Consider the following 26,671-nt stretch of genomic DNA (forward strand, 5'->3'; position numbering starts at 1 on the left):
GGAAATCTCGAGAAGGGAGAGGAGGAGGGGAGGGTATCCAGGGACAGGGTCCGTGGAAAAAACAGGGGGTTGAAAAAAAAGGAAAAAAGAAAAGAAAAGAAAAGACATCTAAGGCAGATTTAAAGCGATCCCTCCATGTTGGAAATCCTAAATTCACAACCTGACTCTGTTTATGAAGAAGAGCAGCACTTCCCTCCCCTCCCCCGCCGAAGGTAGCTCTCACAGCCACAGCCAAAGGAGGAATAGACCCGATTTTAGTGTTAAAAATGAAAGGGGGGGAAAAAAAGAAGAATAGCTCTCAACGCTTCCCTTCACAATAGGCTGATGCTCAGAAACACCTCAAATCTCAGCCACTGCCTGGCGGTGAATATGCCAGGAAAATAGAGACACATTCCTAAAATCTCCCTCTCCCCCCCACCCATCTTCACCCCCAAGCAGAACCCCCCAGTTGAAAAGCAAGGGGCGAAAAGGCCCCTCCATGAGGGCTGCAAAAGAGTCGCTGCGTGGAAGGAAGCTTAAAGCTTGTGAACTCTTCTTGAACCGAGATTGGAGTCATATGGTCATAAATCATTGGGACATATACTCCGCCATTCACAAAGTGATAGCCTATTTGAGTCTCGCTTACCTTAGCCTCTGACGAGCAAAGCACAGGCAGACATAATATATTTTCACATCCAGCATCAACGCAATCAATAAGCACGGAATAACTCCCTTCCTTTAAAAAATGTTAAAGGAATAGATAGATAGATAGATAGATGGAAAAAAGAGAAATCCAGATACAAAAAAAGGAGGAAAAAAATCCCAAACAGGGGGATTTATGCCAGTGGAGCTTTCGGTTACGGCTGCTCAAATTCTCTCTCCCTCTCTCCGTTTGGGAAGGAAAAAAAAAAAAAAAAAGCAAGATGCTTTTCAGCCTCCAAGATTGTAGGAAAAGCTCAGGGCTTTGAATGGACAAACCCTGAGATTCTAGTTGCCCTGTAGGCTGGTACGCCCTTCTCACTGATAACAATGGCCTCTGCCTTAGCACAGCAAAGGGGAAGAAGGGAAGGAGAGGGAGAGAAAAAAAAAGAAAGAAAGAAAAGCTGAACACAAACCCCTTAACTAGGCAATGCTGGGCTGGGATGAAAATAATCACAACAAGCCTCGAGGAGACCCGGGTGGCGGTGGTGGAAATAAAGCTAGTGGTGATATTTAAAAAAAAAATAAATAAAGGTTTGCTTTGGAGTGCTGGGCAAAGCCAACGAGCCTTCCAAACAGCGTCACTAGTGAAAAATTATGCTAATTGCAGACGTGGTGGACAGAGGCCTAGGCAGAAAGATAGCAAAGCTTTCCTTTGATTCACGTGTTTAACAATTAGGTGTCAATTTATGCTAATAAACCGTTTCAACATAGTCATACTCTGCCCCCCCTTAACAGTTGGAATCATGGTCCTTTCAATAACTGATGCACCTTTTTTTTCTTCCTCCTCCTCCCTCCAGCTGCATTTGTCTCCTGTCTCTAACATGAAGCAAATCCCAAATATACTTTTTTTAGATCGGAAGAGCGTCGTGTAGGGGGTCTGATAAGCCGGGCAGAGAGGGGCCGATTCCATATATATATTTTAAATAGGGAATGGAGAGCTGTAGAGGTGAGGTGGTGGGGGAAGGGGACAAGGTGATGATAAAAATTTCTTGTGTTGATGCAACTCCCAGCCTGCAGCCTTGGGTTACTTTAATATGAAGTCTGTGTGTCAAAGTGCTCTGGCTGGTTGCAACCCCCCTTCCTTCCCCCCCCCCATCTACTGTAGGGTGGTGGTGCTGGTTGTATGTGTATGGCATTTGCACTTTTAAAGTGGGGGAAGGAAGGGAGTGAAATCACTTAGGAAAGGCAAAGTCAGGGAGGTGTTGGACAATCAGGCTTTTTATTAATATTATTATTATTATGCAAGGCGCTGCTGCTGTCGCCCCACAAGATTTATGACTCCTCGAGCGCGCACACTGCTGCTGTAAACAGAAACTTTCCAAGATGCATTTTCCTGGAGGTTCAGAAGCAGAAGAAGCCTCGAAAGGAGTGGGAGGAAGAAGCGGGCAAAGAATTTAGGTGTCTGCACATTTTCTCTCTCTTTTTTGGAAGTACTACCATTGTTCCAGTTTGAAATGACCCCCCCCCACCTTTTTTTTTTAATGCTGGCCAAGTGGGCGAAGTGCTGACTGAGGAACTTATATTTAGCAAGCGAAGGAAAGGCGCAAGCACAAAGACGGGTCGGACCTCGCTGGGAAGGTGTGTCCGGCGCTGGAGCTTCGCAGGACTCTGGCGGACTTTCGGAGGAGCAGGCCCTCCACAAAGGTGAATCTCAATCAAGACTGGGTTTCGCCTCGGGGGCTGCGGGCGGCTCTGAAGGTGCTGGCAGTCGGCTACCCAAAAGGATACCTTGTTTCCACCTATTGTTGGGACTTTCCGAGTGAGGTTTCCACGCTGGCACGGAGTGACCAGCTCGCTCTCCACTGAGATATGGTGTGTCCCCCCTCCCAGCCGACTTCTTATGCATCACTACAACATACATCTTCAGCTACAAGACACTTCCTATTTAGGAACACCAGCGCTGCAGAATGGCCGTGGAGAATACAAGACCTGGGCTACCATTATTTTTTTTAAAGACCCCTATAAATAAAACTACTCATTAGAGTCCTCACAGACCTCAGTGGCTTATGATCGAGTATCTGGAATGTCAGCAGTGCCACGGATTCTGAAAATAACTCTTCTGCAGTACAAACTTTGGGTTATTGTAGGGCGGGGAACCCACCATAACAGAGAAGATGAATACATTTCTCTAAATTGAATTTCCTGCAAGGGGTTATTTGGGTCCATATTGCGTTTCCGACCAGGCTTTGGAAGACAGGTTGCTTTGCTTTTAAAAGTAGCTCTGTTAGATGCACCGCAAGGTCTGCATCACATTTTGCAGTCCTGATTATTCTCGACTTCCCTTTCAAGGGAAGGCAGGAAATATTTTCCACTTAAGGTGCCCACCCAAACTTCTAAGGAGAACCTGCAAAGTTTTATGAAAGGCCAGCAACAAAAGGGAAAACACTTAGCTGAAAAGTAAGGGCCATATTGTTCTTTCTAAGACTGATGGAAACGTACGATGGAGTGTCGTGAAGAGCTGTCAGGTTCTTAGTTTAAATATCTATATATTTTAATGACCAAGTAGGATATTTAATGCAACTCACCAATTCTCGGTTGTCTGGTCCAGCAGATGTGAGGCAGAGAAGGAGTCTGAGAAAGAAAGGGAACTGCAAAAAAATAAAAAAATAAACAAAAATAAAATGGAGAAACTTTGGTCTCAGCAGAATGGACAATCAAACTCCCTAGACTGAGAACTCCTTGCCTGGACATAGAAAAAAATCCCTTTTTATGTACCCAAACCAAGTCATTCACTCTAGCTGAGATGAGCTCTCACCCAGGTAGCCCAGGCAAGCTTTTAGCAGAGATGTTCATACTTTCAGAAAGTTGTAATATATGTGTGTGTATGTACGTGTGTGTATGTGTATATATATGTGTGTATATATATGTTATATGATACAGCTATGACATATGTGTGTGTACATATATATGCACACGCACACATACACACACGCATGTATGTATGTATGCAGGATCAGAGCTACCATTAAAGAGGAGAGTTGAGGTTATGTTAGCAAGCTTTGTTGTTTCAATTTAATACACGTGTATGCACATTTCGTTGCAGCTTCTTCAGGGGAAGCCAATGTTGGAGGAAATCTTTGATCAATGGTGTTTTTTCAAGGCGGGAGCTGGAATCGTTATCAATAGAAATTGTCTGCTTTGAAATGTAAACTGGTTTGGGGTTGGTGAATTCTGGTATGAATTAAAAAAAACTGATTCAGTTATTACCTCTTTTGTTAGCTTGGTTATACTCAGTTGGCCATTCCTGTGTTACATGCATTTTAAAAAGGAAAGGTATCCAGTTAATTAGTTCTAGATAGGGCAAGAATAAAGCAGTAGGGAAATTGCCAGGCGATTTTTAATGGAAAGCAACGAAATCTCAAGTATTCACAGCACAGCTTTCCCCCTTTATCCAATATGCCACCAATATGGAATGATCCTCATTTAAAAAAAAAAAAAAGTCTTATACGATAGGTAGACAACAGTCACACACAAAGGTTATTGTATCAAAAGAATTAAAGGATACCAACACAAACATTTTGAAAGCTACATAGAGATTTATCCCGGAAACTTTGGCACGATTTGGTTCAGAAAAAAAGAAAGAGGGGGGAAATCTCATTTAAAAATATTTTCGTTTTGGGAAACATTCCGTCGCTTTAATAATCTTGTTTCCGTTCTGGATGTTGATGTTATTAATCTCGAATAAAAATGTTCCCCTCACACCCCTACTCTGCTTGTGACAACAATCCCTGAACATAAATCACATACTGAGTCTTCCCTGACCCCTCTCTCTAGTCTGAGGCCCATAGCTATAATTTTTTATTATTATCATTATTATTATACGCGCACACACTTAATACACAACATTGGCAATATTCCACTTACATCACAGCCTTACCCGAGTAGCTTGGGTATTTAATTCCCTCTGTAGATTATAAATAAGGATTTTTTTAAAGCCAACCCTTTATGTGGTATGAACCCAGCAAACGAAATATGTCTCTATAAAAGTTCCACCCCCATTTGGTCTTGGGGAAAAAAAAGAGGGGGCTGAACAAAAGGAGGTGGAGATAGGCGGAAAGTAGCAGTTCTTGGGAGTGAATTACACGAGGCAGGGAGAGATGGAAGCAAAACGGAAATAAAATATAGCAAGGATCTGAGGAGATTTTCCAGGGAAACCAGCAGAAAGGGGAGCCCCCCAACGCATCCTGGATTTGGGGGGTGATTATGATTCAAATGAAGGAGCAGGACCCCTCCTCTCCCCCTTCCTTCCAAAGCGAGCCCCCCCCCCAATTTCTAACAATAGGCTCATGCATTATGTATCATTATTAAAAGCGATTAGCAGTGACTTATGGGTATTCTCAAATTAGTCACCATATTAGGGGTTCATGGACACATTTCCCGTTTAAATATAGATAAAAGCCTGCCGGAGTCTGGTCGCTATTCCCTCTCGGCAGCCTTTTGGAACAGATCGGGTGTCCACATGCTTGCTGGGGAGCCCAACCAGCCCCCCTAAGCAGGAGGAGAAGGGTAGTCAGCCCATTGTGAGGAGCGGGGTGTGCATGGGGGCGGCGGGGAGGCTTATAGAGCTCGGGAAAAGGTTTCCCTGCTTCTCTCCTCCCCACCTCACTATATTTATACACTCATTAAAAAAAAAAAAGCTCCTAACAGAAGCCCAGCCTGGCTAAGAAATCAAACTGGAACCGAGTGCGCGGTGTCTTCCTTTGACAGATTAGACCTCTTTCTCCCGGTGACCTTTGCTTAGAAGAGTAATAACTCACCAGATTAATGATCAATCAGCGGAAGTACTTTTGAATTGCCTCCAAAATATAAAACAACAACAACAACACCCAGCCTCATACTATTCCTGGCTTTTTTTTCAGCCCCTACCCCCCCCCCCGGCAAATACACACACAACACACGCATATCCTTTTCCATCAGAGCTTTGGTCGCCAAAAGTGAGTCTTCACTACTTGATTTTTTTTTGGCGGGGGGGAGCGGTATTAGAAAGCTGCAAATAGTCATTTTAGAAGCGGCTGGTCACAGGGGCTGGGAGAGGGCAAGAGATCCCCTCTCTGCCTCCATGCCCCCCTCCATGCCAAAAGAATGGCGTGAATGATGCTCTCACGTGACTGGAGGACGTCAACCTTTTTTTTTTTTTGCCCATTTTATCCAGAATTGTTAAATGAACTTCTCCCCCCCCTCACCATGCCCTCCCCATCCTCCCCAGTACTAAATGCCCTCAACTTTTGCCCTTCTCCCATCTCCTGAGCTATTTCCCTCGAGCTTTTCTTGCTCTTTTTGGTCTTGTGCGTGTGTGCGCGCGCCTGCATGCATGTGCGTGTGCATGCATGCGTGCCTATGTGCGTGTTGTGTGTGTGTCTGAAATCCTCAGAGCAGAAGAGGGAAAGAAACTGGACACACGCTCGCCACTGCCCCAGCCTCGCAGAGACCCAGCTCCGAGCCCCGGCTGTGGAAGAGGAGGAGAAAGGAGCTCGTGAGGATGGGAAGACTTCTCTGCTGGCTCCCTGCTCCGAGCCGCCGCAGCCTCTGGGAGCCGCTCCTCTGAACCAGCCCCTGACAACCTGCTCCCCCGCTCCAGCCGGCCGTGGGGCGGGGGCCCTTCCTCACCCACGCGCCGGCCTGTAAGCGAGTGGATTTACAAGCTGAGCCCTATGGCAGCCGCCTAGGCCCCTGCAAGGAGGGCGCGTGTTGCTTTGGACGGGGCTCTGTCTTCTGCTCTTGCGCAGGGGCTAACCAGGTTCCGGGGGGTGGGGGGAGGAAGAGGGGGTGACACTTCTCTCCCCCTCCTGGACACCATCAAGGTCCCCTCGGGGTTGAGAAGGAAGAAAGTAGCTTGGAAAAAGCAGTCGGGGTGGGGGCAAGGACTGGGGGGTCCGTGCTACCTGCACTAAAGTGGGTGCAGAGTGAGGGCGGGCGGAGAGGGGAGCTGGGCTCCCCAGGGCTGGCTAATCTCAGCCGTGGACTTCAGGGGCTGTCGAGAAGCAACGGGAACATCTTTGCGTTTGGCCCTTCTCCCTGAGCAGCATCCAGTCCCGTGTCCCCGTCTGCACGGATCGCTGCCCTGGCTAAACCGGGGCCCTACTGTAAAGGTATTTGATCTCCCACACTCATCAGCATATCAAGCGGCTGAGATCCATAACCCGCTCTAAGTTAATTTTTAATGACAGGAGAAATAGCTCGGAGTGGCAATGTTTAACCGAGCCTCAATGCCCTCATTGTAGCGGATAAGGTAGATGGAAGTGGGAGCTGTAGATCATATGTCTATTTTTAGACCTGCTTTAAGTAAGGCTCACACTGGGGTGAAATGAGAACCAGGATTTCTAAATCTGTCCCTCTCACCGCTGCAACGTTGGGCTGCGGCACGTAGCTACACACAAGGCACGCGCACACACACCGAGCCGCGCACACACGGACAGAGGGGCACACACAGCCCGGAGCACACCCACACCCACACACCCGATGTCCAGGGAAAACCTTACTTCAGGAGATATCTCTAAAGAAACTCGCTTTTCTTCTGTTGGCTCATCAAAAAAGCTAAGGGGGGCTTTTCAGAGATTAAAAATTACCCAGGCTACCCTAGTTCTAGATGTGATCCCTTTAGAAAGCACCCAGAAACAAAGTCCTAAAAGACTGTAATGAGTCTGCCTTAGGAGGTGTGAAGGAATTACATCTAGAAAGACTTTAGGATTTGAAGAAAAGAAGGAAAGAAGAAAGCAAGGAGCACTAACAACATATATAAATATATATTGGTAAATTTAAAAAAAAAACACGCCTCCATTAATATCAATTTACTTCAATGAAAACTTTGGTTCTTCATGAAGTTGATGATTTATGATAAAATCAATTAAATTACGGTCACTCAGGGCCTTGCGGTTTCCTCTCAGATTTCATTCGCCGACAGATCAAGCGCTGGGTAAAAAAATTCAAGTTTAGCTGGAGGCGAGTAAAGATAATTCCGAAGCCGAGGAAATTTAATGCAAAGCAATTTTCAGCAAAAAACCAGAAGCTGGTGGAGCACAGCTCCCGTCCGCTGCCAATATCTACGAGTATGCCTCGGGAAATATTAGACACTGACTCCAAAGTTTTCCCTTATATCTCTATCTCAATTTTTTATACAATGTAGGGGGCAAATTGTCCCAGGAGCTAAGTTATTATCCAACTAAACAAAGATACAAACAAAAAGCGGGCACACTGAACAGGGTGCACATCTATTCTTTTAAATCACTTTCAGGTGTAATTATATCAGGCTTTCTCGCCTCCCGTATCAACTTTATGCTCTTAAACTCTGCTGAATAAAAGAGGCACTAAAGCTTTTTACTCCCTAGCCCCCAAATGCAGGTCCCCTATCCACCAGGAACCCCAAGAAAAGTAATCCCCCCACCCACCCCCCACCTAAAGTAAAGGTCATTTCAGAAATTACATTTAAACAAATACATAAGCCTGGATGCACCCTCTTTAGGACCCCCGATTCATCTGAACCCGTGGTCCCTATCTGAAAGGATGCTAAGAAGCGGAATTCTGAATAAACCCTGAACATTAGGCAAAATGTTAAAGAATCTCATTCTTACCCATCCCAGCGCAATAAATTAGCCAGCGAAAGCACCGAGTAAATAGCCAGATGTGTGCGAGTCACATCTGGCCAATACAAGCCGTGCTGGGGAGGGAGGGAGGGGATCCACTACAGACATACAGGGCTTGGGAATTTTTTAGGAGAGGGGCTCCTCGGAAAAGGCTTGTAATTAGGATCTGCTTCAAGTAAACACAGCTTCTCGGGGCCATAAATCACAATCACATACATTCTCCAGTTTAGCACCCTGCTTTTCCAAGGCAGCCTTTGGAGTTTCTGCTTCAAGCAGGCAAGAGGTGCTAAACCTTTAACAAATGTGGCTCAGGGAAAAGTCGCGGAACTCCACACGGACTTGAAAGGGAACTCCCGGATTCCGTCAGGGTAGGAACCGAGCGAGATAATTTTTGCTCATCTTCCACTTCCCTGGCTAAGTTTTCCGAGACATCAGTCTTAATTTGTTACTAGGGAAAGTCAGCTCTAGTTCCTGCTGACCAATGGAGAAGTCCCGAGCCTGTCAAAAGCGATGGGGGCAATTAATTATATCTTGCAGCGCTGGAATTCCTAGAGTAGGGAAAGGCAAAGTTGCATTATTATTTTTTTTTTTAAACCTCTTACCTGGTTTAGTTCCCAAGGACTTCAGGAAGAAACGAGCGGAGGCGGATCGGACGCTGCAAGAGCTGAACCAAAGCGAGGAAATTAAGGAGAAGAAAAGAAACTACTTTATTGTACCTCGGTGGATCTTGATGACAGCTTTGTCGGACGGACTTTCCCCCCCCCCCCCAAAGATGCTTTGATTTTTGGACTCACTGGATTCCAACGGAACTGTCTTGACGTGAAGAAAAATAGAGACCCTTCTTCCCAAACAGCTTCAAGTGTTGCAAGAATACAGCCCCCTTTCCAGAAAGCGCAGAGATACTGGGGAGCGGGGTGGAGGGAAATAATTCGTACTTGATTTCCCCTTTGAAAAAAAAAATATCCCCCCCCCCGGTCCCAGATCCTGGTATCTATATGGAAAGCTGTTTCTCTTTATAAAGACTTAAAATGTTGCAAGACGGGTCTAATACTGAGTGACAAGCGGTGGTGGAGAGAGAGAGGAACCAAATGGATTCTGGTTTTTAAAGGCCACTAGGAACTGGCCAGTCTTCAATGTCAGGATTCAAAATTGATTCCATATGTCTCGTCCAAAAAAAAAAATCAAAGTTAAGCAAAACCTAGCGGATTCCTTTCTTTCTGCCATTTTTCCTTTCCTTTTCTTTTTTTGGGGGGTGCGTAGATGTGATCCTATAAAATATATGTATATTGCAATTAACATGGCTGACTTTTGTGTCTAATCACAGAGGTAAGAGGTGGAAAAGTTGCAGTAGCCCCAGACCCAAGGCTGCATTTAGCATCCAGTAAATGGAGTTGCCCTGAAGTTGCAAACGGGGCATATGTATGGAGATGAGGAAAGGGGTGAAGTTTGCCAGAACTTGGGTCGGCAGAAGAAATAGGAGAAACTCTCCTGAATGCGGGGTGAATGGGAGAATTGTTTTGGGGAAGATTGCCATTGACTGCCATAGGTGGTGGGGCTGCTTTTGGGTAGCACTGAAAGTGGACGTGTTGCGGGGATGAATGGACGTGTTGCGTAGATGGAGGAGGGCAAAGGAGCCGGGTTGATTTTCACCAAATAACAGACCTCGGGGTATTTCATCTTCCACCACCTCCTTCGGGGCTTAAAGGGGGACGCTGGACACCCACAAAGATGCCATGGTGGAAATCTGGAGAAACCTGCCCCTAAGCACTTAGTGCTCTCTCTGACCTCGCAGTGCCTTTGCTCATAGCACGCAAGCAGATTTTTGGTTGAATTTAACCTAAAAAAATAAAGATGAAATATTATGGAGTGAGAATCCTCCCCCGCCCCCTTCCCCTATCTTGGGGGGTGGGAGAAGAACAACCCAACCTGAACATCGCTTCTGATTTATGGCTTTGCTTTTCTGAAATAGCTTCTGATTTGGTCAGTGGCAATCGAGTGTTGAAATGTGGTTTTACACCCGTCTCCCCTCCCCCCAACAAATAAACTTCAAAGGAGACGTCATTCTTTCCAACTTTGGCCTATTTCACAGAAAAGCAACAAGCACTCCTTTCCTTTTGTCCTGGCTGGAAAAAAAAGGTGTGTGTGGGGGGGGGGAAGCTCCTTTCTTTCTGCAGCAGTAGATCTGCCTCGGCTCCCGCTATAGTCCTTTGCAGACCTGAAGGCCTCTATAGCAGTGATTTGGTCGGGGCGTGAATTTGTTCTGCCTGTGTTTCCCCTGATGAGATTTGTTAAAATAACGGAACCAATGTAATGCGGTTTTTCTGTGCAAACGTTAATTCCTTTCCCAAACTCCGGCCATGTATTTCTAACGAGGTTATGATTTCGCTCCCTTTGAAATATATATACATAGGTGTGTGCGTGTGTGTATAGATACATATGTAAGTATCTATACACATGTATACGCCTGTGTATAATCTGTCGGAATAAAGGCAGTATCTCTTACTGGTACCTGTTTTAATCGGCTATGGGTCGGCAGGGGTGAGCAGTGCCTGGGCATTGCTCCTAGCTGAGTGGTCACCAGAATTACTTGCTCTCCTACTGAGCTCGCGTGTTCAGATCTACAGGTTTGTGCATTGTCTTCCAGCATCGCCTGGCGCTGCTGCTGGTCTCCTCGCCTTGCAACTCCAAAGGGTCTCCCCTACTATATTTCTTTGATCTTAAATAACTCTCTCTCACAGCCTGCAATAAATTATGAACTAAGGTGATGTTGACTTATATTTACTAGCTTAATAGCTTCCTCTTTGGGAAAGATACGGTATACGCGTTTGAGTGAGAGGGGGAGAGGGAGAAAGGAAGGGGCATTCTTTGCAAACCGTGTGGGATAAACACTGATTCTTAAGGTTGACAGATCAAAACCTTCTGGAAATGTGAGAGACAAGAAAGAAAGGCTTATTGCAAAGCAATTAATAAAACAATAGTGGCCAGAGCTAGGTTTTCTTAAGCAGAGAGATCAATATCTCATCAAATATTTTGAATATTATTCAGATCATTTATGACCATAACACAAGGCACAATCTTGCAGCCCTCTAGTACCTGAGCCAGTTGATAAAGAGATACATCCAGGGGAAACCTAATAATAATAATAACGATTTGCACATTATTTCTAGCTGGTGCGAAAGGACTCAGGCTGCAAAGTTATTATATTACCTGATCGATAAATAACCCGTTCATGAAGGCAAATGGGGAAATACGTGGTTGTTGGTAGGACTGGAGGGCTGTTCCAGCCATAATGATCCGGAGAGCGGAGATTTTGGGAAGTTACCACGAGCAAGGCTGGGGAGATGGGTGCTATTGTCTGCAGGGGAAAGGATGTCCCAGCCCCTCGCGGTCTCAGCTAAAGGAAACAATGAGAAAGCCTCGGGCTGCCCAAATCTGAACGAAACAACCCCTTTTCCTTGTGTTACGTCATCCGAGGTTAAATATTCGCTAACATCGCCAAGAACAGGGGGGCAAAAAACCCACACAAAACCCAGACCCTGTTGCCGGAGGTTACAGGTAGGGGATGTATCAACGTGTTTTAATAGCTTCAACTTCCAGTGGAAGCCGAGAAGCAGGGGCTGGGGAGGGGGGATTTGCCAAGCCTTGGACTTGATGCTGAGAAGTCATCGAGACCTAAACCGATCTCCCACCCTGGCTCCTTCCTCAGCAGCTTAGATTCTGCTGCAGGGCTTGATCCCCAAGCCAATCTCTACATCCCATCCGTCACAACCTGGTGTCCTTCTCTAGAGAAACCAGGTGGAGAGACAAAACGAAGTGTCACCTGAAAAGGGGGCTCCCAACCATCCTCGCCCCACATGAAACCCAAAGGCTTCAGGAAAGGTGTGCGTGTGTGTGCCTATGTACATAAAGTATGGGACGTCTCTAATGGCTCTGGAGGGGGAAGTGAGGAGAAAAGGCGACTCATCGTCAGCCAAGAGGCAAAAAAAAAAAAAAATGTTTGCCACATGGAGCTATTCAGCGGGCTCTCGTTACCGCTGACATCTGACTTCTTTAAGGCAGGCATTCACACAAAGGCGTCGGGAACCGCATCCAAAGACGCCGGCTATTGAGCTAGACCCACTCCTTCCCCTCCTCCCTGAAAAAATAAGTGGGCAACATCACTGTGAAGCCAAGGATCTGAAGGCATAAGAGCTTGACAAAGAAGGATGCTGCATTTCTGGCTTCTTTGCCGTCCCTGGATCTCCCTTAATATTTAATGAAAGTCACCGAGCTGAGCACGTTTTGCTACATAAAGGTTTACACTATCCGACAGCGTTAAATAGCTGCGTCCCCGGCTGGGGTGAGCCGGGAGGGCGAGAAGGGAGAGGAAGTGAAGAAGTGCGGAGGATTCACACGGGAGAATCTGGCGCGACCATTTAATCTCCGCGCCTGTTGTCAGTTTTATTGACCCCTCGCGTGTTTTGGCTTGTAAAAATGTTTAAAAGTGACATCTCCCACTTCCTCCCTTCCTTTCAGCGCCCCACCAACTTGGTCAAGTTTTATGTAGGAAATTCAGGAGGAGGTGAGTCCTGATCTTCCAGGAGCTGCCAAGGGGGCATTTGCTCCCCCTGTGCCCGCATGCGTTTGGAACAGGTCTACCCTTGCCATCAAAGCCGCTCTTGAAGAGATGACTCTAAGCGTTGAAGTTTGCCTGCTTTCCCTCCGTGGGCTGGAAGGGCTTTCTCGACTAGCTTTCCCCTCTGCTTTTCACAGTCGAGCTTCTGCAAAGAGCCCACAGCTCTCAAGGCTCTCTTAGTTTCTTAAGACCAGAGGGCCAAGTTCTGCTCTCAGTTACATCAGCTTTACATCAGTGTAACTCCACTGACTTTCAGGATCCTCCTGAGTTGCTTCCGTGTAAATGCTAGCAGGCCCTTACACCATGCTTTGTTACCTAAACTTTCCAAACTTTAATCAGAGGAACATCTATCTATCTATCTATCTATCTATCTATCTATCTATCTATCTATCTATCTGTCTGTCTGTCTACATACTTACTTACTTACCTACCTACCTACCAGCCATAGCAAAGTCAGACAATTTTAGCTTCAAGTTTTCCCCTTTGTACAAACATCCTAACAAAATAAAATTCGGAATAATTCATTTCTTTGTTATGATCATGCTTTGATGGGGACAGAGCCTCGAAACGATCAGACTGCTGAAGAATGCCCAGACCATTGTCCCAGGACCTGAATCTACCTACTGGACTTTGGGAACACAGGCAGCCTCACCTATTGTTCAGCCCTCCATTGGCAAAGTAACTTCTTCCTCTCCTGTGATCAAGTATTGTCCCTACTTAAAAGCCAAACAGTACATTTTTTGCACTCCCACAACAATTTAATTTTGAATCCGAAATGTGGTTAGTTATTTGCTTTTCTGTTCAGTCGGTTTACAACGGGACTCAGCCACGCACTGTCTTTTAAAAGAAAAGCCATCAACCTGTGTTGTGATTCCAGTGAGGCATTCTCGTTCTTGGGAGCAGGGGTGGGGAGAATTGGTGAAAAATGAGTTATGTCTGGTTAAGGGATGCTGCGATACAAAACTCCTAGCTGTAATTTTTATATTAAGGTCGTGGTCTTTTACTAGGTTTATATGCCAATGAGGCGTTCCCGGTTTACCAAATTTATACAAATCTCTCCTTAATTGGTAATCACAGATGCTGTAATTTAAGACCCCCAGCTATAGAGCCTTCATATTAGCTGCTGATCTATTACTGTAAATCGTCTGAAATAATCAACTCCAGGGAGTGGAGTAGAGAGAACGATCCCCGCTCTAAAATATCATCGCTTCCACATCATTTTCACTTGAGAAATGATTTATCTTGGACACCGCCATAAACAACACAACTCTCTCACAAACACACACACAATGGCAGCCGCAGTGCTGCTGACATGCTTATTGTAATAAATCAAGAAAGGGGGAAAAAAGAGGTTGTGAGGAGAGAGAGAGCGAGCGAGAGGAATATTCCTAAAAATATCAATGAAATGCCTCGATGGGTATAAACACACATACCACCATGTGAAGAGAAATGGGAGGAAATGAAGACGGCTATTTGTCACATTTTACGACAATAACATTAATAACAAACAATAAATTTACATGGACATATAGACACGCTAGGAATTGGGAAGCCCCCGCTACTTACAATAATCCAGCCCTCGGCGTGGCTTCTTGCTTCCTGAGAATTGTTTTATTGCAGACTTCTCTCTCTCTCTCTCCCTCTCTCTCGCCCTCCCTCCCTCTCTCTCTCTTTCTCTCTCTCTTTCTCTCTCTCTTTTTTTCCTCGGCTATAGGCTTGTTTTTTAAAGGACAGTTGAATTTCACGTCAGACACAAGGAGACCATGTCTGCGATTTTCCTGACGAATACATATCTATTCTGCAACCGCTGCATTAATTATTTAATGAATCACGTGATCTGCAAGGGGGGAAGGGGGTCTCTCAGTTTCATACTCAAAGGACCACTGTGACCTTCCACTGGAACAGTATTTCCCCCCCCCCCGCCTCAAAAAATAAGTTAAGAAGCGAATGAAACATTTTAGATCCGCGCAGACACAATCGCCCCAGAGTTATTTCTAATAACTCCAGAGTCCTACTCACCCTGGCATGTGAACATGGGGTGTATGGATGCAGCGAGCTCCATACTTCTCTCTCTATTAAAGAACTCTCTGGGAGGGTTATAGCCCCATGCCACCCGCTCCCCCAGAAGTTGCAAATATTTAAAAGCTTTCCTAAAACCTTCTTGTTGGATATTGCTTCTCTGCCCAGCTGGCCACACAACGTTTTTCACCCTGACGTTTTATTGCTGCCCGGCCCTGAATAGAACAAATGTTCCAGAGGCGAAACTAGCTGAGAATACTTATATTCGTGGCTCCATATTTTCAAGGGGATTTCGTTTTGCCATTCAGCGAAAGAGTGTCGCTGCTGCTGTTATTGTTTGCTTAGCCTTCTTTGAGATGGTTGTTGTATTTTGGAGTCCAGTGTTGGCTCTCCAGCGAGATGCCAAACACGGGCTCCTGCAAAAGAATGGGCAACAAAGGCAGCCACTTACATTGCATACACTAAGAGCTGCTTACGCGACAAATAAACACAGGGCGATGCTTCCCAGCACTGGACACACGGCTGCCCGGATCAACCTACTTAACAGCTGCTAACACCAACACACTTACTTTACACACCCATGTAGCATTACCTTTGCTTTTAAAATCTAAAGCCTGAGGAGTCAGCTAAGAATTTAGAAACTCTCCCCTAGGTGCCCTCAATCTTTTGTTGTTCAGGTGATCAGGGAGCTCACCCTCCCCCCCTACACACACACACACACACACACACACCTCACGTCTCTGAACAATAGAAGTGATGGAAGGAGCCAGCCAGTGTTTAACAGAGAGAAGGTCAAACAATAGCCTGGTGTGAGCCCGGGTGAGGAGGCAAGTGAAAGGCATTTGAATGTGCACATCCAGTTTAGAAAGCAGGGGGGAAATTGTAGAAGGATCCTAGGATCCGCAATAAATAAACCAAGAGCGATAAACTAAGCGGCTTCTAGCGGGCTGGTTCCTGGGACAGAAAGATTTGCAGGACCCCGTCCTCAGCACGAATGATTAAAAGTTCTACAAATGTATGTGCCCTTTTAAATCCAGGAGGGCTTTGGGGTGGAGGAGTATTGGGAAGGGCTTTTGGGTGGTTGCAAAAACGAATATTCGTAGCAAATAGGTTCCAAAAGCTTTGGCTTTTCACAAATTGTTATTATTCGGTCTTATGATCCAAAAGTACTTTAACATCAAAAACCCTGCAGCTAAGTGTTCTGGAGAAAAGGATCCAAGCACAGAAAAAGCTGTATTGGATGAAGGATCCTCCGCTAGAACCGTGTGTCCCTTCCTATAGAGAAGGCAGCTTCCCTTATCTGATGGAGTAAAGGTTTTTTACTTTAATCGAGAAGAGGTCAGAATCCGAGGCGGTACATTCAAAAGCTATCCTTTTAAGCCAAAAAAATGGAAGTATAGTAATAATAATAAATCATCTTTAAAAAAAACCCAAACAAGGAGGGATTCCTATTCGACTTGGGGAGGGCGGGAGGAGAGAGAAGGATCCAAAACTGTTCAGCCACCACAAACAAAGCAAAACAAAGCAAACCACCACCAACAAAACACTTTCCCCCCCCCAAAAAAAATCTGGCTGCATTTTTTGTTCTTCCCCCCACCCCTCCAAGCTCCTTGCAGAAGAGCAAGTTTGGTTAAAAAGCTCGCTGTTCAAAGAATAGGAAATGCAGCCATAAACAGCCCCCGCCGCCTCCGAGGTGCCTTCATCAAAGCAGCTTTCTTTGGAAAGATAAAATGAACGTTTATATAGTGAGAAAGGGAGATTGATTTACGAATTTAAACACGCCGTTTTTATTGCGGATCATAAATCTGTCAGTGTGAGGCTGTTCCAGCTGAGAAACTCCTACCCAGCTCGGAGCTGCCTCAAAGTGATGCTTTTAAGGGAAACCCAACACTATTGCGGGGAACATGTATGGGTCCATGGGCTGAAAATACTTTCCCCAGGTATATTTACATTAGAGGAAAACAATCCCGAGCTTTATATGTGAAGGTGCTTGTCTCTTCCCCCCACCACTCCACCTCCCTTTCTCCCTCTCTGCCTTCCAAATAAATAAATCTCAGCCCGCCCCGGTAATCGGACGGCTCCAGGGTCTTAGATACAAAGGACCGTGTGTGCACTTTGCAGATCGCACCGAAACAAAAGGTCTGGAGGAGTACAGGCGAAAGAGATCGGGCCCTTGATGCTGTTCCCGCGGGGGAACACCAGGGAGAGCGGAGCCCCGGAGCAAGGAGGTGTCTTTGGGGGGCCTTGTAGAGCTAGAGATGGGGGGTTACTCCGCGGGGCACCTGAGCTCTGGGTGGCCGGGGCTTGGCGGGGCTGGGAGACGCGTGGCTGAGGCCGTGTGTCCTCACTTGCCCCGGGGTAGAAGGCTGCGCCCCGTGCACCAGGCAGCACAAGGGGACGGCTGAGGGTTAAGGGGCTTAGACGGGCCGAGGGGGCAAAGGGGGCTCGGGGCGAGACTGCCACGCGTCTGAGACAGCTGACAGTGCCTCCCGCGGAAGGCACCGAGGCAGCCGCTGGCTCTGCCAGGCACGGGACCGCCCGCCACGGAGGGGGCTCCTTGCAGGCTGATCTCTGGCCCGGAGCAGCTCGGCAATGATTTGAAAGGGAGCTGAGCCCCAGGCGCCCATCACACCACCTTCCTCCTGCCTTTCACCTCCACACAGCCTCCCCTGTGCCCCGCGAGCAGCAGGCAAGATCGCGCCTCTGAGAGGCGCGGGGGGCTGGGGGTGGGGGGAGGAGGAGGAGGAGGAGGAGGAAAAGCGGCCTTCAGAAACAAAGGACTTTATAAATATGATGTGGGGGGGGAGCGGCGGGAGAGGCTCTTGGCTGTGGGTGGGGATCCATCCCCCCCTCCCCATCACCACTCCCCAAAAATAGACGGCTGCCACTGGGGAAACAACCCAGGTGTCCGCGCCAGCCCAGGTCCCAGCCGTCTCGCTGCTCCGCTCTGCTTTTGTCTGCCACCTCGGAGCCGCGGGGCGCCCGGAGCTGAGCCCGGAGCGGCCGGGAGGGCGGCCAGACCCGCCCGCAGGGTGCCTCGGACAGCACAGCCACCCCGCTCGCTCCCGACACCGCTCCTGTGCGGGACTGTTGACGGCAACCCCGAGAAGCACGGGCGAGCAGAGGGCTCCGTGCCCGGCCAGCGGGCTGCAAGCCCCTCTCCCTCTGCGCCAGAGCAAAGTTTGCCTCCGCTCTGTCCCGTCCGGCGCTGGAAATGTTGCCCAGTACAATGTCCAGCCTTGCAAAGGTCAAGGGGTTTGAGAGGTCAGTCCCTGGCTATAATACTCAGCTAATCGGTTAGAAAACGTGTCCTCTGGGTGAACTCTTTGCCGATCGCTGCTCGGGGGCTCTGAATTGTACCTCCCCGCGCAAATTTCTCTCCCCCCCCTCCCCCGCAACAGACATTTTCACTCCACCCCAGTAAAGCACCGGGGAGAGGCAGCACCAGCCAGCCACGCAACCCGCCTCGACCCGAGCGAACTGCAGAAGGCCAAGCCCTTCCGCAACCCGAGCGGCCAGAAACCAGCAGACCACGAGCAAGCAAACACATACCCCCTCAAGAGGGGCCTGATTTGGCTCACCCCGCTAAAGCGACCTCTGAGACACTTAGAATAAAATCATCCAAGAGCTGGATCCCAACCCCACCTCCGACCCATCCAGCCCCTCCACTGAAGTCACATCTGTGACACTCCTGGAAGTCTCCACATTCAGGGGCAGAGATCCGAGAAGCCATCAGAGACCATCTTGGTGCAGAGTCAGGGATAGCTAGGATTTCTTGGGGATGGCCCCCCTCCAGCCCCCACCGTGATCCCCTCTCCCCACCCCCATACCCCAGATAAAAGAATTCCCATTGCAAAACCGAGGGAGCCCGGACTCGCACCAGACAATGGCAAATGATGGCTCGGTAGACATTGCATTCCCTTGCTATCTTTCCTTCTCTTCTAACATCGGTCAAAATAAAATGAGGAAACAGGAGGAAAATCTCTTAAAGAATTCACACGTTGCCTGTGTCCGCCCTCCACCCCCTCTTTTTTTTTTTTTTTCAAGCTTAGTCGTGAAAGAAGGCAATAAAACCATCAAAAATGCAGGCCAGGAGGCCGGGCTTTTTTACCTTGTTGGTTCCCACATCCTCTCTCCAGCGCCCCATAGACGGTCCTCATGATCCTGGGTGGCTTCTTCCAACTGGAGAGTCTGTTTGTTTGTTTGTTTGTTAAAAAAAAAAAAGGTTTCGGCTTTAGGATCCAGCCTTTTTTATTACTACTATTATTATTATTATTCCCCCTGAAGATTCTGGTAGGACTCCGGGTACTTTTTTCCCAACAGACGGTCTGCGGAGATTTGCTGTTGAATAACAATGGGAAAAGGATAAGTATTTAAAGAAAAGAAGTGATTAATGATTTTCTGTATAATTCTCGCATTTTTCTTGGCTTCTGTCTGCCTATAATGGCTGTGAACTTTTAGTGCCTATAGAATTCTTCTTTGCTCCCTTCTCTAGTCTATTCATACTTTCCAGCTTTTATTTTGGTCTATAGAACTCGAATTCCTCCCAGCATATGCTTTTTAAGAGCGATTTTGGGTACTCTCAGAAGCACTAGTCCTCTCACTGAAAAATACATCGCTTTTACCTTACAAAGCAGAGCAAAATTCTAACCAAAAAAGAAAAAAATCACCCTCCAACATAAATGCAGTCCTCACCGAAATAAAAACGAACAAGGTTTGCACTTTTCTTTGCCATTCAAAACACGAGAGTGAATCAAACACATTCCCAAACCCACGGTGCCCACACGAAGTTGTGTTTTGTATCATAGGACCATGACAATATCCCTTCAAAAGTATTAAACAGGCAATAGAATAAAACATATAAGGAAGGAGTTCTAGTTTTGTGGGGCCTCTCCCTGCAGTTTCTTTGCCAGGTATGCTTAAATTGTTTCACGTAACAAGGAGAGAAATAACAGGCTGGATCACTTCGAACATGCCAAGCCCTGGCTTTTATTTTTCGTGGAGTATTTTGGTCATTATGCAGCGTCTGAAAGAATTTCATAAACATTTAGCATATAAAGCAAGGCCATTTTCTTATAGAGGTTGTATAAGAAAAGGATGATTTTCTTCATATGGTCCAGAGGCCTTTTCCCCATTTTTTTTATATTTGTAACTTAGAACTGGAATGTTATTTCGTCCTGAACAGTATTTTCGATACTTTCTATGAGAAAGAAAATGAAAATTAATACAAGAGCTGTAGCTCACAAAAGAAGCCATTTGTCTTCTTGATTATCTATTTGCTTGTCAGAGTTTGAGCTATTGCAGTAGCCAGCTCCTTTGTAATATAAAAATACACAGAAAACCTGCAAACACCGAGAAACATCTGTGCAAAAATTATACTCATTAATGCATTAAATACCTTGGAGAAGGAGATACCTTTTTTTTAATATAATGAAGAAACCCCTCCAGAGAAATACACCGCTCCCTTAATACAAGGTAGAGCTTTAATGACCAAAACTGTTTTGGCTGAAACCAGTTGGGGAAAACATCATGTAACCGTATTAATATATGCTTAGAACAAATAAATCATAATATGTAAGGCCTGGCAGTACTTAAAGCCGATATACCCTATAGTCAAACACATTTTGTTTTCATTAGGGAGTTGAGGATCTGCAATTGACAACAGAAGTCCTGGTAAAACTAACACAGAGTTTTAATTTTTTTGAAGGAAAAAAAGTCTATTCTTTTTAAACACACACACGATCATATTCACAATGCAAAATTTATTTCTATTTGCCTTTTGTTCTGCTATTTACAAGTCAGCATGGAGATCACAAAGAACAATAGGAGGTAATTCAAACGAAAACTGGAAGGAGATACTAAAGATCTCAAAAGTCCTCTGCAATCGCACCAGTTCGGAATGTCAGGCATAGACCAGAGAGAGAAAAAATATTCGGTGGGAAGTGAATGCTCCCTTCTCTTTTTTCTCCCCTCCATCCTTTCAAGCATATGTTCAGTACAAAAATGGACTGATCCTTAGCAGCAAAGCATCCCCACCCTTTTGCTGAGAATTTAAATTCAAGTGGCATTATTTTATCATCACGTTTCTAGCCTAAATACATACCACCCCCCTCCAAGATTTACAAGTGAGGTAATTAACCTGCTGGACTAAAAAATGCGGGGCGGGGGTCCATTCGGTTAGTCTTCCCTCCCTCAACTAATTTCACTCGGGTGTTTGTTGTGCTAAAATGGTGCCAATGCCTTTCCCCCTATGGGTCCAACCCTGATTAATACAATACAGCACCCAACATCTTCAGCCTCCAGAGTGGTCCCACGGCATGGAGTAACTGAAGGCTGTTTTTATGATTAATATTTTTGTTGGTTTGTTGTTGCTGCTGCTTTGCTTTGTTTTTGCTGTGTAGGGCCATGCCACAGCTCTCACAACTGCTGTGCTTTTTTGAGGGGATGTCTGAATATAAACTTTTGTGTTGTGGCTGGTAGGCAGGAGAATGAAAAGAGAAAGAGAAAGAGAGAGAAAGGAAGAAAGCAAAAAAAGAAAATCCAGCTCGTCTTGAAGAAACGGAGCCTCATTTATTAAAGTGAACCCTGGTTGTCGAGGTAATAGCAGACATAAGGTCCATCCTTTGTACGGGAGAGTAAACATGACAAATGGGGCAGAGTTTGGCGTGATTAAAGATGAAACAGGGATCCATCTTAGCCAAATCTGAAAACTACTATCTACAGCCTCCTTTTAATGGAAGAGAGGCACCGCACCGCAGTTCGGCTTTGTTGCAGCTCCGTTTTCCCTCCTTTTGCTATAAATAAAGAGCACCCTCCTGCTTCCCCCGCTTGGAACATAAAAATTATCATGTGTCCCCCTACACACACGACACGCACACACACAAAACACACACGTCCACGCTCGCTCGCTCTCTCCCCCTCTCGCACACACACACGCGGAACAGTTATAGGCTGGTGGCTGGTCCACTGGATCGGTTCTGAGAACCTCCTTGGATCTGCAGGCTTGCAGAGGAGTTGGAAGAATTAGACCTGATCTTGGTATTTGGTAACTTGTGATCTTTTTTCCATTTCATCCTCCTGTTCTGGAACCATATTTTGATCTGGCGCTCGGACAGGCACAGGGAATGGGCGATCTCCACTCTGCGCCTCCGGGTGAGATAGCGATTATAGTGGAATTCCTTCTCCAGCTCCAGGACTTGCTGCCTGGTGTAGGCTGTCCGCGAGCGCTTCGGTTCCCCTCCTGTGTAATTGGGGTTTACTGAGCAAACACAAAGGGGGTGGGGGAGCGAGAAAAGAAGAAAAAGAAGTATAAGAATTACTGAGCTGTTCCTTTAAAAAAAAAAATTAAGCATCACGCATTCCTTCGCGGAGGGAATGCTCAAAAAGCAGAGAGAAGCACCACCACCGCCTAAAAATACATCCTTAACCTAACTCCAAGTCCCCACCTCCAGCCTGACTCCTTGACGTATATTCCTGTCTAAACGTTTTTATAAGCTTCCTTAAGACACATTTTACCCATGGCCTCCGTGCTATAGAGCTCCACATCACTCGATTTCCCTCAAATCCTTTCAATTGCTCCGTCCCCAGCACTCTCTCTTCCTGTCTCTATCTCTTTGTGGTTTGGGGTTGGTTTTTTTTTAAATACTACACCAAAAAAAAAAATAAAAAAATGGAAAGGGGGAAAATAGTAAAAGTTTACTCAACCCACCACTTAAATACAAATTACGAAAACATAAAACTTAACTTAGGAAGATTCAACAGCCATAAAAAAGTAGCCTGCAAGAAATTGGAGGAGGATGGTAACAGAGACTTCAAAGGCACTTGGCCGAGTAGAGCAATAAAAATTTATGGAGGATGTAATTATACTGCTCTGCAAACAGGCGATCGTAAATCTCCACGAATGGTTATTTTACAACTGGTGCAATAAGATTTCCACAAGACTTTGAGGTGCTAGATGGTATAAAGCAAAAGCCACTTTAGGTCACTTACCCGTGCTTACATGGACTTTTTTCATCCAGGGATAAACTACTGGCTCTTTGCAAGAGGAATTAGAAGGGCTTTGGTTCATAGAGTTTTGACTACAGGAGGGTGGTGGGCTGGGAGTGACCGACTCACAGTGATGGTTTGGCTCTGAGAGATGGCTCTGGAGTCCGGCAGGAGGATGAACATGACCCCTGGGGGATAGCACCGCTGGTTGGTGGCCGGAGCCCTGACAAGATGAGTAGGGCTGTTCGTTGCAGGCTGACCGCTGCTGGTACATCGCCTCATGTTGGAAAGTGGTCTCTCGCCTCTGGCTGCTGTAATATTCCGGAGAGTGATTGGGAAGGTAATCGTTCTGAGAATATTCTTCGCAGGGTGGGAACTTGGGATCCACATAGTTGGAGTTGATCAGAAAGGAACTCATGGCCATTAATTTCTTGGAATTGCACACCCGAAAAAAAATATACTAAAATTTATTCCTGTCCCCCTTTACTCGTTTTCCTGTTTCGTAAAACCCTCCTACTTACTGTCAAGTGAACAAAGTTAGGAGTCCATGTGACACCAATGGCCAATAGCGAGGATCCATGCGTTTCCCGGATAAGGAAATATGCTCCGGCTGGGGCTTTCTTACTCCGGTAGGATCTTCAGAGAGGAGGGTTTGGGGTCCTTGCTTTCTTTCCTTCTTCTTCTTCTTCTTCTTTTTATTTATTTATTTATTTTGCTAACCGCCGATATCTACATATCTGCAGCCCGGGTGAAATGTTGTGCTTTGGCACCGAGCTACTTACCCAGATCAGCAGCACACCCTCCCCCCTCCCCCCAAAACAAAAAACAAATCTAAGCCTCACAACCTCACCACTTTTAGAAACCGCACAACCCACTCGCTTCAGTAGGTGTGACTTGGCTTAGTGGGGTGTGCAAGGAGAGAGAGAGAGAAAGAGAGATTATTTTCAGTAATTTGAGGCTCAGCCCCGGATCAAAATGAATGCACTGTCAGATGATGCATTGAGATCCCTCTGGCTGCTGTTTAAATTTCGTTCTTAATGTAGGTGATCTGAAGCGTTGGAGTGGGGGCAGTGGCAGAGATAAATAGGGCGTGTTTGGGATCGATAGAAAATTCATCAACTAATTCGGGGTACCGCGCGTCCTAAATCACATTTAGCTTCCGCGCTAGATTGGCTGCTGCCCGGCCGCTGCTGGGAGGCAGCCCGTCCTGCCAACACGGAATAAAGGACTTCACCAACAATTAAATATAACATAACCCGGTCCACCAGCAGCTCCGCTGTCTCCTATGGTAATGAGCCCGGTTTTTAAACAGGCGCTCCCAAGGCTGTGTCAGCCTGAAGCGCGAAATCGTCTCTCCAGAAACGTCAAGACACAGGCACTACTGGCTCGGTTTATTTATACCTGGTGTCATTTTTGCAATTATATACAGATTAGAGCAACAGAGTCGTCGCCCCCCGCCCAAATTTCGGTGACGTAATATTCCTGACACCCACAGCCGCTCCGCTTTTGATTACGTAGAGATGATAAAGTTTCTCGTGGGAGGCTTAGAGTTGGGAGTTTAGGTAAATGAGAAAAAAAAATCTTTTTTGTTTCGGTTATAAAACGATTTTTTTTTTCTGGCCAAGGCTTCTTTTCATCCTTTTATTTAATTTGGTGTTTTCCTTCTGGGATAGTGACCTGTAGTGTTTGTGTCAACTACATATTCCCCTAGATACGAATTTGTGACGCAACTTCCTTTACACAAATTCGGATCTACAGGGTACATATAGAAGACAGATGCATCTTCCTTGGTCAGAGATCTTCTATTTCACAGTAATAATAACGATATTAATCTATAGATAAATATGGTTAACAGTTTCGCTTTCCAGAGGACCCACCAGTAATTAAACACACCCACTCGCAATTATCTGACTACATCAATAACACAGTGCCTCGCTACCTATTCGTTCTCACTTTGAACATTAGGTTAGCATTTCCTTCCAAGAACATCAGTCCTCGATAATATCCTTTTAACACACCAACAAAAAAGCCCCCCAACAACCTGTGACCCAAACAGTCCTTGTTTGAAAGAACACCTGTTATTATTTCATTCTCCCTCGGACTCATTATCATGCTTGCTTCACAGAGTAGAAATATTTCGGCACGTTTTTGCTCTGAATTTCTCTAGGTCGTTCAAGGGTTGCTGTTTTTTAGTATTTTTGTTTTTTAAAGGAAATGACAAAAAGAAAGAAACGGATGAAAAGCAATACAGACTGTAAAGGCAGATGGGACGACAGGTTTTTCTTTAATGACAGGCAATTCTTTTTACAACCCGAGAAAAAGATCAAAGGCGTTTCATTTCCGAAAAAGGGATATAAAGCAATAAAATATTCATACTGTCTAGGTAATGAACTTTCATTCGGAACTAATGAGAGAGCATCGTGTTGAGACTTCAGCTTAAAATGACAGTTGCCCGAGAGACGAAAAACATAACATCCACCCGATTTTTTCCCCCCATTTAAAACAAAACACTTCTTTTGGGATCAAATATTTCCCGATACCATTAGGTTGAAACCCCACCGTCCTAGACTCCCTGTCTGTCTGTCTCTTCAGTAGAGTTTTAACTGGAAATGCAGTCAGTGAACTTTCCCACCTCACCCCACCCCCCCAAATCGGGATGTATCTCTGATCACTCCGATATTTTTAAAGCACTTGTCAGGGCAGAGGGCGAATGAGCACAGCCGGTGCGGGGCCACGCCATGCGTTTAAACTGTGCAGGTGATTTAAAGGTGAGTCGCCTGTTTCTCTCCTCTGAGTCCAAGGTGAGCAGAGCACTGGTACCAGCCAGGAGAGGCGATCTCCGAGACACTGAACCCCCGCCCCCCTTCCTCGCCCCCTAAAAAACAGGTTCCTGCAAACGATCTAGGTGATCACTTTACACAGAGCAAATAGGTTATAGGATAGGCTGCCCGATTGGATCCCAAGCCCCCTCCGAGCTGGGGATGAACCAGTGACTGTCAAATCCACCTTCCTCCCTCTGAAGTGTGTAGTCACCCCGGCTCCGAGTCTAATCAAGGGGAACGACGTGCAGACTGACGCAGGGAAAGCACACTACAGCACCAGCCCCTGCTGGTCCTCGCTGCTGTCCCCTGCCCGCAGCAAGACCCCGGCAGACCCTGCACAGGGTGCAGGTTAGGAGCACAAGAGATGTTAGGCCCATTGCGGATGGTTTTCCCCCACCCCCCACCTTCTGGAAAATAAGAAAGAAGAAGAAATCCCGAGTTAATTTTCCTTTGCATTGGCAGACAAAAGGGGGTAGATCTCTGCAAACCAGCACCCCTAGAGCCTACCAACGCCCCCCCCCTCCAAGAAGTCCCACACAACAAGCTCAGGATCCCAAATTAAAAAACACCCTTTGCCACCCCCCCCAACACAACACACAGACAGCCCCCTGTCCCCTCCCTTCCCCCTTTACACTTTCTATTGCACTAATAAAAACGTCTAAGGTTTCGGAAGTTTAGAAAGACAGATCTTGCTCCTGATCTCTCTCCATTTCAAAGGAGGAAGCCGCTTAGGAAGCTACCCTAACCAGGGAGGGTTGCCTCCCAGCTCGGTCGGCCTCGTTATTTATAGTAGTACACAATAAATCGAAAGCCAGAAGATGGAAGCAGTAGGAATAGACAATACAGGCATAGAGAGGGTTTAAGAGCTTAAAGCTAGTGGATCGCTGAATTTGGTAAGGCACCTGCCAATGCAAACTTTACCCTACCTTCCCCACCCCCCAAAATGCATTCATGCTTCTCTCTCTCTC

At 46.3% G+C, this 26,671-nt stretch overlaps 2 protein-coding genes and 1 long non-coding RNA gene across 5 annotated transcripts in view; 1 reads left to right on the top strand and 2 right to left on the bottom strand.

Moving 5' to 3' along the window:
• The window catches only part of HOXB3 (homeobox B3), a 43,208-nt gene that overhangs the window by 6,424 nt on the left and 10,113 nt on the right, over positions 1-26,671 (bottom strand). Inside the window, exons 2-3 of one of the 3 annotated variants that reach the window (XM_019548378.1) lie at positions 19,007-19,236; positions 3,207-3,269 (exon numbers count right to left, since the gene is read on the bottom strand). The gene's annotated coding sequence lies outside the window, so the exon portion shown is untranslated. Of the gene's footprint in view, positions 1-3,206; positions 3,270-14,442; positions 15,529-19,006; positions 19,237-26,671 lie in introns of those variants that run through there. The other 2 variants (XM_019548379.1, XM_019548380.1) reach the window with 2 other exon arrangements.
• On the top strand, positions 6,163-13,458 carry LOC109318914. The gene is made up of 2 exons (XR_002103346.1): positions 6,163-6,418; positions 8,873-13,458. It is a non-coding gene; the product is annotated as an uncharacterized LOC109318914 (long non-coding RNA).
• Positions 20,643-25,474, bottom strand: HOXB4 (homeobox B4). The gene is made up of 2 exons (XM_019548383.1): positions 22,885-25,474; positions 20,643-22,153 (listed from the first exon to the last, which is right to left on the bottom strand). Exons 1-2 carry the CDS (start codon positions 23,303-23,305, stop codon positions 21,840-21,842), a joined length of 735 nt encoding a protein of 244 aa, XP_019403928.1. The 5' UTR covers positions 23,306-25,474; the 3' UTR covers positions 20,643-21,839.

This window comes from Crocodylus porosus, unplaced genomic scaffold (assembly GCF_001723895.1).
Source record: "Crocodylus porosus isolate Cpor-Errol unplaced genomic scaffold, CroPor_comp1, whole genome shotgun sequence".
NCBI lineage: Eukaryota > Metazoa > Chordata > Crocodylia > Crocodylidae > Crocodylus > Crocodylus porosus.